This window comes from Cebus imitator, unplaced genomic scaffold (genome assembly GCF_001604975.1).
Source record: "Cebus imitator isolate Cc_AM_T3 unplaced genomic scaffold, Cebus_imitator-1.0 Scaffold109, whole genome shotgun sequence".
Taxonomy (NCBI): domain Eukaryota; kingdom Metazoa; phylum Chordata; class Mammalia; order Primates; family Cebidae; genus Cebus; species Cebus imitator.
Genome location: NW_016107424.1, coordinates 1,675,437 through 1,692,838, shown reverse-complemented (window position 1 = coordinate 1,692,838; position 17,402 = coordinate 1,675,437). Strand labels below are relative to the sequence as shown.

Below are 17,402 nucleotides of genomic sequence, written 5' to 3'. Positions count from 1 at the left end.
TAAAACTACCCAAATCATTTACATATTACAGGTAAAAATAGCTACTTCCACTAAATATATTGTAAAAATTAACTTTTGTGCACCTGGACCCTACAGTTTTGAAAATCAGAACAATTTCTCTCTCATTAACAGTCACAGGGCAAGGTTCTCACCCTTGAAGGCTCTCTGTAAGACAGCTATCAGATTGGATTAACTGCTCATCCAGCCTCCTCCACAAACCAGAATCTCCTCCTGTCTCCATTTCCCTCAGCTCCCTACATCCCCTTTCTGAACCAATATTGCAGCCAGGAGTCTGGAACCCAACTGCTTAAGATAGCATCATTGTCCCAACACTTGGTAGCTCTGTGACCTCAAATAAGTTATTTGACCTCTCTGGGTCTCCATTTCTTTATCTATTAAAAGTGGCCAATAATGATACCTATCTTTATAGGGTTAGGAGAGGACTAAATTAGTTTATTCCTATTAAGTGCTTAGAATAGTACCTTGTCCATCATAAGCATAAAATAAGTGCTAGCAACTACTATTATACTGAAATAGTTGATGAAAGGTGAAAAAATAAGTCGTATACAAATTAAATACGACAGTTATTCAAATTATTTACAATTAAATTTCAAATGAGATGTTTTTCTGTTACAGAAGAGTAGGAAATAATGATGTTTGTGAAAATATTCTGTGAAAGAAAATTTGAAAAAAAAATTAAACTTTATTTTTAAATTAAAAATTTAAAGATGTCAGTTCTTTGGCCAAGAAGTTTCATTTTTAGGGATAATATGCACAAGTGTTAGAAATTTACTATGAGAACGGTCACTGTCACTTTGCTTTTTGTTGTTCTTGCTTTTCAATTTTGGCGTTTTTTTTTGAGACAGATTCTTGCTCTGTCACCCAGGCTGGAGTGCAGTAGCATGATCCCAAGCCATTGCAGACTCAACCTACTGGGCTCAAGGGATCCTCTTACCTCAGTCTCCTGAGTAGCTGAGCCTGGCTAAGGATTTTAAATTTTATAGTGATGGGGTCTCACTCTGTTGGCCAGGTAAGTCTCAGACTCCTGGGCTCAAGCAATTCTCCTGCTATAACATCCCAAAGTGCTGGGGTTTCAGGCTGTGCCCAGCCTTGTATCTTTGTTTATAAAGGCTAAAAGGCCAGAAAACTATTAATAATTTAAACATCCAACAGTGGGGAAGCAGTTAAAAATATCATGATATCATCATATACAGAATACCACGTATTCATCAAAAAAGATGTCATGGCCTGGTTTTGTTTTGTTTGTTTTGTTTTACTGATTGGAAAGCTATTCACAATAACTGAGAACAAGTCTATATAGTATATAGAGTTTGAACTCATCTTTAATTACAAAAATATTGTGAATGCATAAAAAAAATCTAAAAGAATAAATGACAGAGAGATAAGTATTAATTAGATATCTTAGTATTTTTATTAATTCTATTGGCTTTCCCCCCTAATTTCTCTAAAGGAGCTTGTATTACTTTTGTAGTAAGAAACTTTTTAAAAGTCAGTATAAAGAAATTTTTATTTTCTTCATTGTTTATCTGTATTTTCTAGTTTTCCATAATTAAACAGGTAATTCATACAATAATTTAATTTAAAAAAAAAAAAGTAAGCCACTGGACAAGACTGATAGTTGAATTCCATACAAATCCCAAAAGTCTTATGACAACCCTGCACATTAGCTACAGACCCAAATAGACCTTGGAAATCTAAATTCATGATGGAGAATCATAGTCAAATGTGGGAGGATCTGCCATCTCTGACTTGTCTATTACCAAAGAATCCTCTAATATGCTTCCCTCTTCCTTCTTTTAATACCATTAACTTGTTTTGCTGACGTGAACATCGTTTCTGGATCATATTCATTCATCCACTAGGGATAGAGACAAGTAAAAAGGGAGTAGAGGATTACATTGGATTCTATAAACAAGTCAAAAAGATTATGTACAGGATCCACATTGCCAGGGGAGTTGGGTTACATTATTTGCTGGCTTGGCAAGATAGCATAAGAAGAAATACCTAATGTAGATGATGGTAGGATGAATACAGCAAACCACCATGGCACATGTATACCTATATAACAAACCTGCACGTTCTGCACATGTACCCCAGAACTTAAAATATAATAAAAAAAAATGTGAACTCAAGTAGAATTATTTGCCAATATTATGAACATATGGCTCATTTTTAACTAATAAATATTTCTACAGATATGAGACTAATGAAGCAAAAAAAAAAAGAAAGAAACTCTTTAAAACTTAAATTTCGGCTTTAGTTTAAATACTTAAGTGAATGAGGTAAGCCTTCACCTGTAGACTCCAGACATTCTCCTGTTGTTTAGCAATCTCTGGCCACTGCAGGAACAGTGGGTTTCCCTCACAGTAGAATTCCCTCAGCTTCAGATCCTGAAACTTTTCAAACAAAATAAAATCCTTATTGCATAACAAAATAATGAAACTCACCTCTGAAGCTACATCTTTAATAAAATTAAATGGAAATTACTTTATTTCGGACTTAAAATCCACAGTCAATAATAGTGTGGATTTAAGTCCTAAATAACATAACTTAGGGGCACACTGGGGCATACTCGACTTACCAGAAACATAAGAATTTTAAAGCTGGCCTGCATGACCACAGCCTTAGAGGCCACTGGTCACATCCCCATCCTAAACAACTCAGAAAACTGGTTCAGAGTTATAGAACTGGTTAGTAACATAATAGGAATTAATAAATTGAGTGCTATATTTGTTAGAGAACAAAGCATAATGAAAAATAACATACTAACATACACCAACCTCTAGATCTCAAAGACTGTCTTATGATCCATTTATGTTTCATGAGGAAAGTAAAAGAAATATAAGAACATCAAAATGTTAGCATTATAACCTATTAGAGACAATGAAAATACTACTAAAAATCCAAAAATTAGCCAGGCGTGGTGGTGCATGCCCATTATGTCAGCTACTCAGGATGCTGAGGCAGAAGAATCACTTGAACCCAGAGGCAGAGACTGGAGTAAGCCGAGATCATGCCACTGCACTCCAGCCTGGGCAACAGAGTGAGGCTCTATCTCAAAAAAAAATAAAAATAAAAATACACACACACACACACACACAGATCACAAGGATGTTTAAACTTCTACGGAGAAAATCTAAATCCAGTTGGACTCTATAACTTCAGTAGAAAAAGAAGACATTAAGAAGAGAATAAGAAAAAAGAATAAAACATTATTAATATTTGCCTTGCCTCCCAAAAACCTATGTAGCTTTCACAGTTAACTTGATTTAGGGAGTTATCTATCTGAGCATAAGTTTCAGCTGTAAAATGGACACATATGTCCTATCTTAAGTAGTAGGCTGGTAGACCAGGTCCCTGAAATGAAAATTTACAGTTAGTGTTGACCCCACAGTGTAAATACTCCTGCTACGGCTGATTCAAGTCACTGAACAGAGTTTGTGAAGAGATGTGTAAAATTAGCTCTTATTTGCTTGCCCTGCCCACTTTTTCATTTTTCTCATCACTCATTTCAAAATCTCTCATCATGTCCTGTCAAGTCTACCTTCTTAAAACTTTTGGGAACCTCTCTTTCCACCCTCCATCCCATCCACCTCCTCACCACCCCGACACAATCTTCTACTCCTGGCCCCACCCACAACCCACCCCGCCTTCACTGGAATAAGGCCTTGCTTATGTGAGTTATTGCAATGGTACTTGACTTTGTCTCAGCGCAAACTTTTTGCTGAAGAAATGGTTTTCTGAAAGGAAAATCTGGTCATATAACAACCTTGCTTAAAACTTTTCAAGGCATAATCTGCACATGTGCCCCAGAACTTAAGACAAATAAACAAACAAAATAAAAAAACTTTTCAATGCTCTCTTTTGTTCATAGGATAAATTCAAAGCCCCTCATATGTCATTCTTGGCTCTCCTTGGCTGACGCTCCAACCATATATCCTAGTAAGCCCCATCTTTACCCTTTTAGCTTTCAGAGGTACTTAGGATCTCATGACATGCTTGTGTCTTATCTCACCCTTATGACTCGTGCCATACCCTTTTAACTCATGCTACATCTGGATCATCTCTTCAAAACTAAAATGTTACCCTTCTAAGCTTCCCCAGCCTCTATCAAATGTTTCCTGGTCTCTTCATGGGCCCTGGTATATAAATTAATTATATTACCTATAAATACTCTGAGACAATCATGGTTGAAAAGTCTATCTTCATCTATTAGGCTTTGGTCTCTGACTTAAGTCACTAACGCAAGCTTAAATTTCAATGCCTAGTACACAGCTGATGTTCAATAAATAATTTATGAATAAACAAATATCTTCTCAGAAAACCCAGACACATTCGGTTCTCCCCGCACACTCAAGATTTGCAATGGCCTTCTTCTCCATATTTGATAAATTGTTATAATTATTCACACAAAGCCCCAGGCCTCAGAAAGAATATACGAATTTAGCAAGTCCTGTTGCTTCAGACTAGACTAAAGCAGTCTGAAGGAATGAGGAAAAACAGAAGGGGTCTAGTTTAGCAGGGGCATTTATAAAGTAAACTAGGGGTGAGGGAGGAAGCTGAGATTTCACATGGATTCAAAAATAGAACCAATAAGTAGAGTATGACAAATTACTGTACATTCTTGAAGGAACTCTGAGCATCTCAAAACTCAGAGGGTTACTCTTTAGTGAGAACTGGGATCTCTAAATAGGATTAAGGTCATGTTTTGAGGAGCAGGAATAAGGGGCTGAGGCACCCAAAAATTAGATTTAATTAATAACTCTAAAAAAAGATATGAGTACTATTTATGACCAATGGGAAATTCAAGAAACTGTATAATAAACTTGATATCTAATCAGAATTGTAGAGCAATTAGGCTGATAATATCATTTGAATATAAGAAAGCCAAAAAATCCGTACTGGGAATCCCTCTCTCACACATTCTGCATGAAGAGGAAGGAAAATAGTCAGAAAATGACATAGAGTCATAATCCTTCAGTATCTGCTGAATATTTGTCCCAAGAAAAGATCCTTAGAGGGAGTTGATGAGAGGAGGCTAAGAGCCAACCCTGGGGGGAGTAGATAACTAAACTCCCAGGCTGTAAACACACACACACACACACACACACACACACAGAGAGAGAGAGAGAGAGAGAGAGAGACCTTACTCATTCTAGTTAAGGAGAAGAAGTTGAAGGCCCCCCAAACCCAGGCGCAGGCCCTTCCGTGCCTTTTGTACACTGGGCCTTAAAGCTGAAGGGAGAGCAAAAGGAGAGTCCTCTTTAGGCTTTTCCATTTAAACATCAGCACAGAAATAACTGATCTGGGAGGGCTTATTTGTGTCACCACACAGTCCCCACCCCATGCCTGTTTTAGGGTCCTCTCTTCTTCCTTTGAACTACCTGAGAGCCAGTAGCCCGAAGTGGTCTCTCTGCCTCCATTCTGCCTGGGTGTGCCAACCCTAACCATGCAATTGCACCCTTTACTCCCCCACTCACAACCACTCAGTGGTTTCCCATCTCACTCAAAATGAAATGCACACTCCTACCCTGGCTTACAGGACTGGTTATGATTTGGATTCTGTACTATCTCTTTGGTCTCATCTCCTAGCACTTATTCTCTCACTCTTTCTCCATCTCTCTCTCTGTCTCCACTCTGGTAACACTGGCCTTCTTCCCAAGCATTCTCCACCTTGGGGCCTTTGCATTTCCCTCTTCTAGGAACAATTTGGTCTCAGTTTTGCCATATCATCAAACATCACAACAAAATGGAATAAGATCTTTAGTGGTTTCAGAGAGGAAGTGCTTATGACCCAAAGATTCAATAACCAGAAAGTTTTCTTTGTTGTTCCAAAGCAACATAAAAACCTTCTCCTATGTTCATGAGATATGCAACTTAACCAAAGAAAATTACTCATGGCACAGCAGCTGAAAGAGAGTAAGAAAGAAACAAGCATTTGAAGGATACATTCTTTTAGCCTGTCAAAACACTAAGAATAAAAATTAGAACACCCACTTCCCCCATGCAAACAAGATTAGGACAATCTAGAAACAAATTGGCAATGCCATTTGAAAGGCTGAAAGTTATTCTTACTCCTTGACTAATTCTTATAGGAATTTCTCCAAAAAAAAGTATTTAAAACAAAGACAAATATTTATGCATAAAAGGTATTTCTCAGAATTATTTAAATTTCGGGGGGATGGGCGGGTGGGATCTTACTCTGTCATTCAGGCTGGAGTGCAATGACACAATCTCAGCTCACTGCAGCCTCCACCTCCTGGGCTCAAGCTATCCTCCCACCTCAGCCTCCCGAGTAGTTGGAACTACAGGCACATGCCACCACGCCCAGCTAATTTTTTGTATTTTTGGTAGAGACAGGGTTTCGCCATGTTGCCCAGACTGGTCTCGAACTCCTGAGCTCAAGTGACTCGCCCAATTTGGCCTCCCAAAGTGATGAGGTTATAGGTGTGAACCACTGTGCCAAGCCTAAATTTTTTTTAAAAAAACCCTTTTCTATGTTAAAAAAAAAAAATGCATGGTAAATTATGTTATCATATGCCTGAATCCTCTGACACTCAACCTTTTCATTTCATATATATTACAAAACCTTTTGGGTCATTCTTCCCACTAGGTTTCCTTGCCTCTGTGGTGCTGTTTGCAGAGTCACACCTCAGGGCAGACAAGAATCACCATAAATTCATCAGCAGCAGCTTCGAGTATGCCCTCAGTGGTTGCCAACAATTCCAATCTAGTTAACAGGCTCTCCTAACTAAACTTTCCTTGCTAGCTCATAATTCTTTGCCCAGTCATGAAATAGTACTCCCCAGAGCCCACTACACTCTCTTTTCACTTTTATCTTCTTTTCTCTGGTCAATTTTAGCCATATTCATGAAATTGATTAAATCTCCATGGCAAAGACTCTGGTTCCACACTCAGTAAGCAACTACATACTCAAAATCTTCACATGTCAAACTCACGCACTGTGTCCAATACTGAACTCATGATCTGCCTTCCTAAAATTTGGTCTTCTTCTAGTATTGTCTATCTCAGCCCATAGAAAACATACTGACTCCATCACCATTTTCAAATTTAACTGTTAAATATCTCTTAAATCTGTTCATGTCTTTCCACTCTTCCTGCACTGGCTTAGACCAGGTTATCTTCATTTCTTATTTGACTTCACCAAAAGTCTACCAGAAATCCACCCCACATTCCCTCTGGCCTCCCACCAGTATGTCTGCCATTCTTCAGATGAAAAGATCTTTTCAAAACAAATCTGATTATGTCACCATCTACATAAAACTCTTTGAGATTTCCATGGTCCTTATAGTTCAAAATCCTTAGCATGCCCTACATTCCTTGGCCACAGCCTGCTCCCACACAATCTTTGGGCCCCAGTCACACTGAATTTCTTCCAGTTTTCTGAACATTTATGTTCCCTACCACTGCAGGGCCTTTCCACATGCTATTCCCTCTGTCTGGAATGTGTCTTTCCCCTTTACCTAACTGATTGTTGTTCATTCTTCAGCTCTCAACTTGTGTCACCTTCTCCAGGAAGCCTTCCCCAGCTTACTTGTTTCGTCAGACTCCTGCTATCTCTCATGGATCTATGTTCCTTTCTTTCAGTGTGCTGATTTCAGTTTGTAATTATACATTTATAATGTTAATCATTTGGAAATAATTGTTTCTCTACACACTACAGCTCAAAAAAGAGCAGACCCTGTATGGTTCCCTTATCATTCTATCTCCAGTTCCTAATGCAAAGCTTAACATAAAACGCAAAATGTATAGATACAGAAAGATGGACATGGGAGTCAGATTGCCTTGTTTGAATTTCAGCTCCATACTTACTAGCTGTGAGAACTTGAGCCACATTACTGGGTCTCTTTAAGTAAAACGGGAATAGTAATTATAGGTTCCTCATAATGGTTAATATGATTATTAAATGATATAATCCAAGGACTTAGAACATTCCTATGATAGAGTAAATAATTAATATTAGCTCTTATTATCACAGTAGGTAGTCCACAGTTTCAACCATTAATAATTTAACATGTATCATTTATTTTCTATTTTTTATTATAATGTTTTAGTAAATATTAGGATTAAATATCCTGTGACCCATAAAATATATTCAAAATTTAAAAGGTAATAAATTTAATGATGTTTACAAGAGATTTTTAAAGACAAAATTGTCTTGATATTATATTGAGTAAAGTAAGCAGTATGTAAAACTATTTTTAAAAAATATCTTTTAAATCATAAATATTAAAACAAAGCATAGAAATGTGCTAAAATATTAACAGTTGTCAATGGGTTGTATAGTTGTAATTTATTTTTTATGCACTTTTATATTTTCCTAAATTTTCTAATCCAGAAAATTATTTGTGTAACCAAAAGAAATATTAGAAAACCCTTTCTTCATTTAAGTGTTAGGAAACAGACCAAAAATGGGGCTCATAATGTACAGAAAAACGTGTCTGTCGATATCAAAGCTGGTAGTCTTTTATTTTTTCATCTTTTGTGTTACAGATGATCATCATTCTTCCTGCTTAGGTAAGTTAACGCTTAAGAATAACACAAAAATCTCCATTTTGGGCCTCATCTGACTATCTTTAAAGTCTGTACTCTGCTTTTTAATGATCTAGTTACATTGCCTGAACTTTCCTTATTTTGAACACTCCTTTTTCATAAGGACCATTGCTGACAAGTTAAATCATATGCCTAGTTCCATTCATCAGTTGCTTCTTTCTCCTGCTGATATTTCGAAGGCACCCCTCTTCCTATTACCTCTTTGCATTACCTAAACCCTCTTGTGTCTCTCTTCATACTTCACTAAGTCTTGACAGTTTATTTGTATGAGTTTTATCTCTTTTCCTTCTAAATAACATCCTGGTCATATAAATTGTCTTTATGTAATTGACACATTTTGCGTAGTAGCTTAAAACAGCTTGAGGTACTTTATTTTACACAACTAAAGCAATACATCTGTCTGACTACTTAATCTGCATGTATGCTATATCAGTTCCACATATGGTGTCTCTGATATCCAAATATGCCATAAGATTATAAAATGACCACAATACTTTCTCTCTCCCCACTAAGTAATTAGGAGGGGAATGAGGGAGGATGGAATTTTAATTTTGCCTTGCCTTGATTTCATCACACATTTATATTTCAATTTTCATAGCCTAAATATGTTCATAATTTGCCCAGAAATGACTCTTCAGTTATATAATTATTGTCTCTGACTACCACTTTATTTCTGAATCATTTATACAAAAGAAACCCTTGTAGCAATTCTTATCCTTTTCTTCTCCAGATATTTTCTTTAAAATAACCATAAATTATTCTACTCTTGAATCTTAATTCACTCTTTTCAGCATTGGCGCCAGAATCACAACAGATATGTCTCAAATAGTCATACTCAGATACTATACAATAAAGATTTCAGAAAATGGGCTTATTTGCTTTGTAACTGGGCAACAGCTTTTGAATGATTCCAGAGATTTTTACTAGAGGTATTTTATTTTATTTTCTTCTCCTGCCCTTTCACTGTCTATACAATTATCCTTGTTTCCTCTTATTTTGTTCTTCTTCATTCTTTCCCAACTACCATCTCCCACTGCCATTCTCTTTAGCTCCCTTTTTATTAATACCTAAGACAGCGGAACGTCACATCTCCAGGTTGTGCAGATTCTTTACCCTATGCCAGACCTGCATTCCCTCTAAACCCTGTGAATTCCCCCAGTTCCTCTTTATTTTCCCTGCCTTCATCTTGCTACATATTTTCTGAAGATCTGCCCTCAGCCTACAAAGTTCAAAAAGAGAATAATGATAGAATACATTTGGTGCTGTTAGTGTACTGTGGTAACTTTAAGATATATCCACAAATTATGTTACTGCCCTTTAAGAGGCAGAGCATGTACTGGACTTAGGGACTTACTTTTAATGAATAGAATAAAGCAGAAGTGATGTGTACAACTTCAGGGATTAGATCATAAAAGGCATTGCAATTCCTGCTTATTCTCTCTTGTTTATGAGTCGCTTACTCTGGGGAAAAGCCATCTGCCATAATGTAAAAATATTCAGGTAGCTCTGTGGAAAAGCCCACATGGTAAGAAACTGGGACTTTCTGCCAAAAACCATGTGAGTAAGCCATCTTGGAAGCAGATCCTCCAGCTCCAGTCAAGCCTTCAGATGACTACAATTCCAGCTGACAACTTGATTACAACTCATGAGAGACCCTGAGCCAGAACCATCCAGTTCAGACACTCTCAGATTCTTAATCCTCAGAGCATGTGTCAAGTAATAATTATCTGATGCTTTAAGCAGCTAAGTTTTGGGGTAATGTGCTACACAGCAACAAGTAACTAATATATAACAGATAGTCTCTATTTTACTAAAGCAAATCAATAAATATATTCATAAATCCCGACACCTACTAAGAATAGGACACTAGACTAAAAATAATGAAAAGTAGAATGAAGTAGAACATTGGTCCCTGCTTTCAAAAGCTTACCATTCTTTTGGAAACAAACAAAAAAAAAACCCTAGTTTTAAGCTGTAGGCCTACACATACCATATTGCATTGTAATATCCCAATGTACAATTCAAGGTTATTTTTTACAAGGTATCTCACATTTTCTTTGAGTCTCTTCATTAGAATGATTTCTTATTCTTCTTTATATCTCCAGATATATCATAAGTTTAATACATAAATGTGGTTCAACAAATATTTTTCCATAAATGTTCGATTATCCATAACAAAAAATATTTATCAATGAAAGGTAGTGAATGCCTAGGGTCAAAAGACCAGTGCAGATAATAACGGTATGTTTAAAAAGAATGTTTGCTGTACAAATAGTACAATAAGAAAAAAGAAAGTAGTAGCTTAAAACATCTTGAGCATTGTGTTTGATATGTTATGGATCTGTGTCTCTGACCAAATCTCATGTAGAATTGTAATCCCCAGTGTTGGAGGTGGAACTTGGTGATAGGTGATTTGATTATGGAGATGTTTCTCATGAATGGTTTAGCACCATCTGCCTTAGTATTGTTCTCATGATAGTGAGTTCTCATGACATCTGGTTGTTTAAAAGTATGTTGTACCTTCCCTCTTGCTCTCTCTCTCTCTTGCTTCTGCTCCCACCACATGAGACAACCCGCTACCCCTTTGCCTTCTACCACAATTGAAAGCTTTCTGAGGCCTCCCCAGAAACAGAAGCCACTATGCTTCCTGTACAGCCTGCTGAACTGCAAGTGAATAATACCTCTTTTCTTTATAAATTACCCAGTTTCAGGTATTTATTTATAGCAATGCAAGAACGGCCTAATATAGTGTTTAAGTGCAATGACTTTGGAGTTAGCTAGACCTGGGTTCCAATCCCAGGTCTCATTTAATCCTCAGTGAAGGTATTATTAGCTTCTGTTTACAGATACAGAATATAAGACCTACAAGGTGAATTACAAGAACTCTACCAACTTTACATGGAGAAAATGCTTCATTTGAATCTTAAAAGTCAAGGAGAAATCACAGAGGAGAAGCAAAAGCATTCAGGGTAGTGTACGCATAGACATCCAGGAATGAAACTACAATGGCCCCCTGCCAATCTTGTCCAAGGGTCACCTCTCAGGTAGTCCTGCTTTCTAGGGGCACCAATTAAGGAAAGATCTGTTGCTAGAAGCCAGTTCCTAAGGTCCCTTCAAATAATGTGAAAGGACTCAGCTGACAAACCTCTCATGTCTTGAATCATGTATACCCTGAAATTTCTGGAATGTTCCTTGAAATGTAAAGACTTAAATCAGAGGATAACATTTTGCAAACATTTTTCAGGGATTTTTGTTATCTTTACCAGGAGTCTATAAAACTTGTGAGCACCAACCTAATGTTGTCTAGTACATGACAAAGGGAAACAAGAAGATAAAAGCCAAATGCTAGTTCCCTGCTTAACAAAATATTTGCCTCAACTTTATATATTAATTGTATTGTCTCAACATTTAGGAACATTTTCTTTTTTGTTGGATTGCCCCTGAAGCTCTTCCATCTATTAGGAAGAAAGTCATCTAAGTTAATTACATAGAATAAAAGATAACTCATAACAAGTTATCAAAGTTGCTGTTTTAAGTGGCCCAGAAAGAAGAGGGGCCATATCAATTGTAGCACACAAGTTTTCAGCTGTTGCAAACAGAAATGAAATAGGCCTCCAGGCCTGGACTCTCTCCAACCTATTACTCTATCATCTATCATATATCATCACATTTTATCCATCAGAGAAATCTGATAAACATATAGCACAAGAATTGGAGTTGAAAAGCAGAAAACATTTACTGTTAGAGAATAAAACCTAGGAGGTTTGGAAAGAGACCGAGATGAAAAGAGAAAGAAATACAGGTTTTTAACCCTATAATTCTATTGCTAGAACCTACAGACTTTTGTTTCTCCAGAATAGCTGATACTATTTATTTTCATTTCATGTTTTTCCCTTTCTGCTTTTAAAAAGAAAATTCTCTCCATTCCAAATGGATTGGTTATCATTTACTGAGTCCCATGTGCAGCAGCATTTCGGCACAGGGCTCATGCATACCTATGCGGGAGCCTAATACTATTGGCATCAAAAGAATCATTTTTGCTTATTATGTTAAAGTGAATGTAACAAAATAAACAATCTTTAAATAATTATGTTGAACCATACTTCTTTTTCAACATATTTCAACATATATCGCTGATTCTTGTGATATTTGATAAAAATAAGGTAAAATAGAATGAACAGTCTATTGAATATTTGCCTGAGATTATATCTAAGAATCAGGTGAGATGAAAAGTACAGAGTACAGTAACTGATTGTCAGATCCTTCCTAGGATACGTTCACAAATAAATTAGCAGAGAACACCAAAATGCCTCTTAAAAATCTGCTAACATTTACCCTTTTTTAGAATTAATACTATTCCTGAATGACTTGATGTTCAAATATTATATATAAATATATGCACCATAATTTTGAGATGATCCATTCAAAATTACCATCTATGGTTCTAAACTGTACATTCTTTATGTGCTAATCAGTCCTTGACTAAAGGATATTGTAATTATTAATAAAGTAATTCAGATCTGATTCCTCCCCCCAAAAAGAAGATGATTACCTATTTTTAATAAAATGGCCAGTTAACTAAATATTAACATAAATAAATAAATTAAATAGAACAATATAATAATATTTCACATATATTTAAACTTATTTACTGTGATGATTAATTTTATGTGTCAACTTCACTGGGCTATGGAGTATCTAGATATTTGGCTCAACATTATCTCTTGGTGGGTCTTGAGGGTGTTTCTAGATGAAATTAGGGAACTGATGAACTGAATGAAGAAGATTGCCCTCCCCAATGTGATTGGCCATTATCCAATCTGCTGAAGGCATGACTAGAACAAAAAGGTGGAGGAAGGGAGAATTCACTCTGTCTGACTGAACTAGAACATCAGTTTCCTTCTGTACTGGGACTGAGGCTTATGCCATCAGCTCTCTTGCTTCTAAAGCGTTCATGATTGAACTGAAAGGATATGGCTGGCTTCCTGGGCCTTCAGCTTGTGAACAGCAGTTAGTGAGGTGAGATTGCTCAACTTCCATAATCATGTAAGCCAATTTATTATAATAAATATGTTGAGAAAGAAAGAGAGATATCCTGAATTGGTTCTGTTTCTCTGGAAGACCCTAATATGTCTATTTAAAATATATCATAGAGACGGATAGTGACTGAAACCATGAGCCAAAGAAACTACTAAGAAAAGAGGCAATGGAAATGTGACAGCAATTGCAGATGAAATAGAGGATGCCATGAAATAAATTCAGTAATACAGATTACCTAGAAAATGTTAAGTAATCATATGTGAGAGAAAAGAAAAGATTCAATGAAAGAAATGTTGTTACACTGTACAAGAAGGAAATACAGCAAAATGTGAATAGTGATCATCTCCAGGGAGCATCTAAAGTAGTCCTTTAAAGCATGTCCAATTATATCACTCCTCTGCTCAAAAAATAAATAAATAAATAAACACCAGTGTTGTCACGTCTCATTCAGAACTTAGTCTTTTCCAAGATAGTTAAAAATTATTCCAGAATACCATTCAACATACAATGAGAACACCAAATTTTCCTGCTCCGTTGATGCCCCCCTTTCTAAGTGCAACCACCCACCTAGAGACCCTGTCACCTGCAGATTTTACACCATATAATTCTACTGCTGGAGAACTGAAATAACTGAACAAGAGCTTGACTGCTGAGCCAAAGAAAGCCAACATAGCCTGGCCACAAACTCTGATTCAATCACCTAGCTGTGAAAGGGCTGACCTAATCATATACACTTTGGGAATTTGAACCAAGAAATATGGAAATAATTTGACATTTCGTTCTGGAAGCTGAAATAGAACAGGTATTATGTCAGGGGCCAGAGAGTGCATAGCAGGCTATGTACACGTTGAAGTTATAAAAGGGTAGAAACAAGATATAAGCAAAAGAAGCATTTGGAACATAGATATGTTGCATTTAACAGGTGTGATAACTTAAATTTTTATCCAACTGAGGATTCCTGACTCTCCATGAACTAAGAATCACATGCTAACTCCAGTACCTCTGAGCTCTGCCCATCCTTACCATATCTCCTGTGTGAGTCCCCATGAGCTTTTCCCTACTCCTCCCTGTGTAACTTTAAATTCCATTTATGTTCTGATCAAAGAACCAAAAGAAAACATGCACAGCAATTTCAACATGTCATAGAATTCTCCCGCTCCACCTTCGGCAGACAGACAAGTCAGTCCAATGTTTCTAAATTCCTCCAAAAAACCTTCATGGGTACTTTTCAGTGAATTCTCCTTTGCAAAATGTCAAATTCTACTTCTCTCTTCTCCCAGTCTAAGACTCCCAATCCTTAGTCATTTATTCCTTGAAAACCATCTTTTCAGATTTTAAAAGCCAGTTATACAATTAGTACCTCTCCACTGGATAGGAAAGCCTATACCTAGAGATGCTCTTTCAACTATACTTGTAAACCTTGAAGCACTGGTTACAAAGAAAAGCAGGAATGAGCAGTAAACAGACTCTACAAAAGGCACTTTCCTTAGGGAATACTAAAGACATAAAAGCGCCCAACCTCTGCCCTCGGATAGTCTATGATTTAAACTACAGAATTCCATTTTAAAATATATTCGGACCAGGCAACAAGTCATGGCAGTGAATTAGACAAAAGATATTCAAAGATTTTGTGAAAGCTGTTTATAGTTTGAAAACTGTGAGATCTTGTCTTCCATTTATCTTATCTGACAGGAAATTAAAAATTGAGCGGTCAGATTTATGTTGGGGACTGCGGAAAGAATGTCAGTTGAAGCTTATGGCTTGGTTTCCATGCAAGTCCCAGTGTGGTTTTAAACAAAGCCTTTCAAAGGCATAGAACCTTTAATTTCACTTAGTGTATTTCTTCTGTATTAGACTATATGTTTTAAGGAGTTCTTGAATGCTTACCTTCCTTAAGTCACTATTTTAACCAGAAGAACACTGTTTTTTAGCTTTTCATATAACGTTATCTGTACTTAATAGTAGGCTAGACAAAGCACTGGACTTACAGGCTGGGGAATGGATTCAATTCATTTCTTCCACACAGCCTCTCTGAACATCTCGTTTAGCGTATCTAAGCCTGTTTCTCATCGTATAAATAGAAATAATAATATCCATCTCATTGAATTGTGAAGATCAAATCAGGGATGTTTAAATAACTTCAAGGCATTGCAGAAAAATATGGTACTATACCAACAGGTAGTTCATTCTAAAGTAGGCAAGTCATATTTCTTGGTTTATTTCAATAAAAAGGGCTTGTTAGGATCAGCTTTTATTTTTTCTTCCTTTTTTTCATTACTGCAATGGTCTTAATATTTGTGTCCCCTGAAAATTCTTATGTTGAAACAATCCCCAATATGATAGTATCGAGGTAGGGCCTTTGGGAGACCATTACCTTGTGAGGGTGGAGCCCTCATAAATGAGATTAGTGACCTTATAAAAGAGTCCCAAGGAACCTTGTCTACCCTTCTACCACATGAGGGCATGGCTGGAAGGCACTATCTTTGAAGCAGAGTGCAAGCCCTGAACAGACACCAAATCTGCTGACACCTTGATCTCGAACGTCCCAAATTTATAAACAATTTCTGTTGTTTATAAATTACCCAATCTAAGGTATTTTGTCATAGCAGCCCAAATGGATTAAGACAATTACTTTGTTTCCATTAATCTCTACCAGACAAAGGTAAAGATGTTTATATATACCGCAAGTGTATTAGTAAATTTATACAAGTATTTTCAGTTTTATGATGGCAAAACTAAGCACACTTAGTGTCTCTCCCATGCCAAAACTTAGAAATCATACGAGGATAATTTCTAAATGAATACGTAAATAGTCATGTAAATAGAGGATGATAAATTCTTATAGGAATGGAAACCACATATCGATAGTACCAAATGAGGAAGAAAGCATTGACCCAGGATGAATATGGAAGGCCATGGAAGAGCTTTCACCAAAAATAATTAAGGGAATTCAAACACAGAAGTAGTAGAGTCCTTCAGAGAATAATGGGATCAGGAAACAACAGATGGGAATTACTATACTCTCTCAGGATCAAGCAACTCTGTGGACTCAACCACCTACTCTACCCCGTAGCCATATTATTCCTCCTATCCCTCACCCCCTTCTCCTACATCCTACACAACTATAGCCTGGTTAGGAGATGTGTTTGAAACATAGAAGTTTAAATGGAGCCCTGAGTAGCTGGCAACACAAGAGATGAATCAGAATGCAATATACTTGCTTCCACACACTCACTGACCAAAGCAATCTCCTGTCAGACATTTTTCGTCTCTATAAAGTGAACTGAAAATACAGCCATCAGTTTTTCAGGGACTCTCATGTGCCCAGAATTCAAAAATAAGCTGAAAATTTAAAAATGAAATTTTCTGAGAATTACTGAGTGCCAACACCATTCAAGATAATAGAAGAAAACCATTCAAGATAATAGATGGAAGAGTTTATACCAGAGGAAATAGAGCTGATAAAACAGGAATATAAAATAATTACTATAATTAATATCTTCAAAGAAATATGTAAAGTATTGCTTACATAAAAAAAGAAAAAGAAGAGATAAATAATAACCAATTAGAAAACTTGGAAATGTTGATTCATAGAAGCTTTCTGAAGCATAATTTGACAATCTTTATCAAATCGGTAGATGTTTGCATAATTTTTGACATAGCAATTACACTTCTAGAAATATTTCCTAAGGGAATAAATAATGGTATGTACAGAGTAGCCACACTGAAATTTATGGAGGCATTTTTATTGTGGTAAGAGGTCTGAA

General features: G+C 36.4%; 1 protein-coding gene across 2 annotated transcripts in view; it reads right to left on the bottom strand.

The window, feature by feature from the left end:
* Nucleotides 1-17,402, bottom strand: part of LRRC69 (leucine rich repeat containing 69) — a 127,790-nt gene that overhangs the window by 50,945 nt on the left and 59,443 nt on the right. For both annotated transcript variants that reach the window (XM_037741856.1, XM_037741854.1), the window contains exon 6: nucleotides 2,316-2,417. In XM_037741856.1, the coding sequence (XP_037597784.1) occupies nucleotides 2,316-2,417 (102 nt within the window). The remainder of the gene's footprint in view (nucleotides 1-2,315; nucleotides 2,418-17,402) is intronic.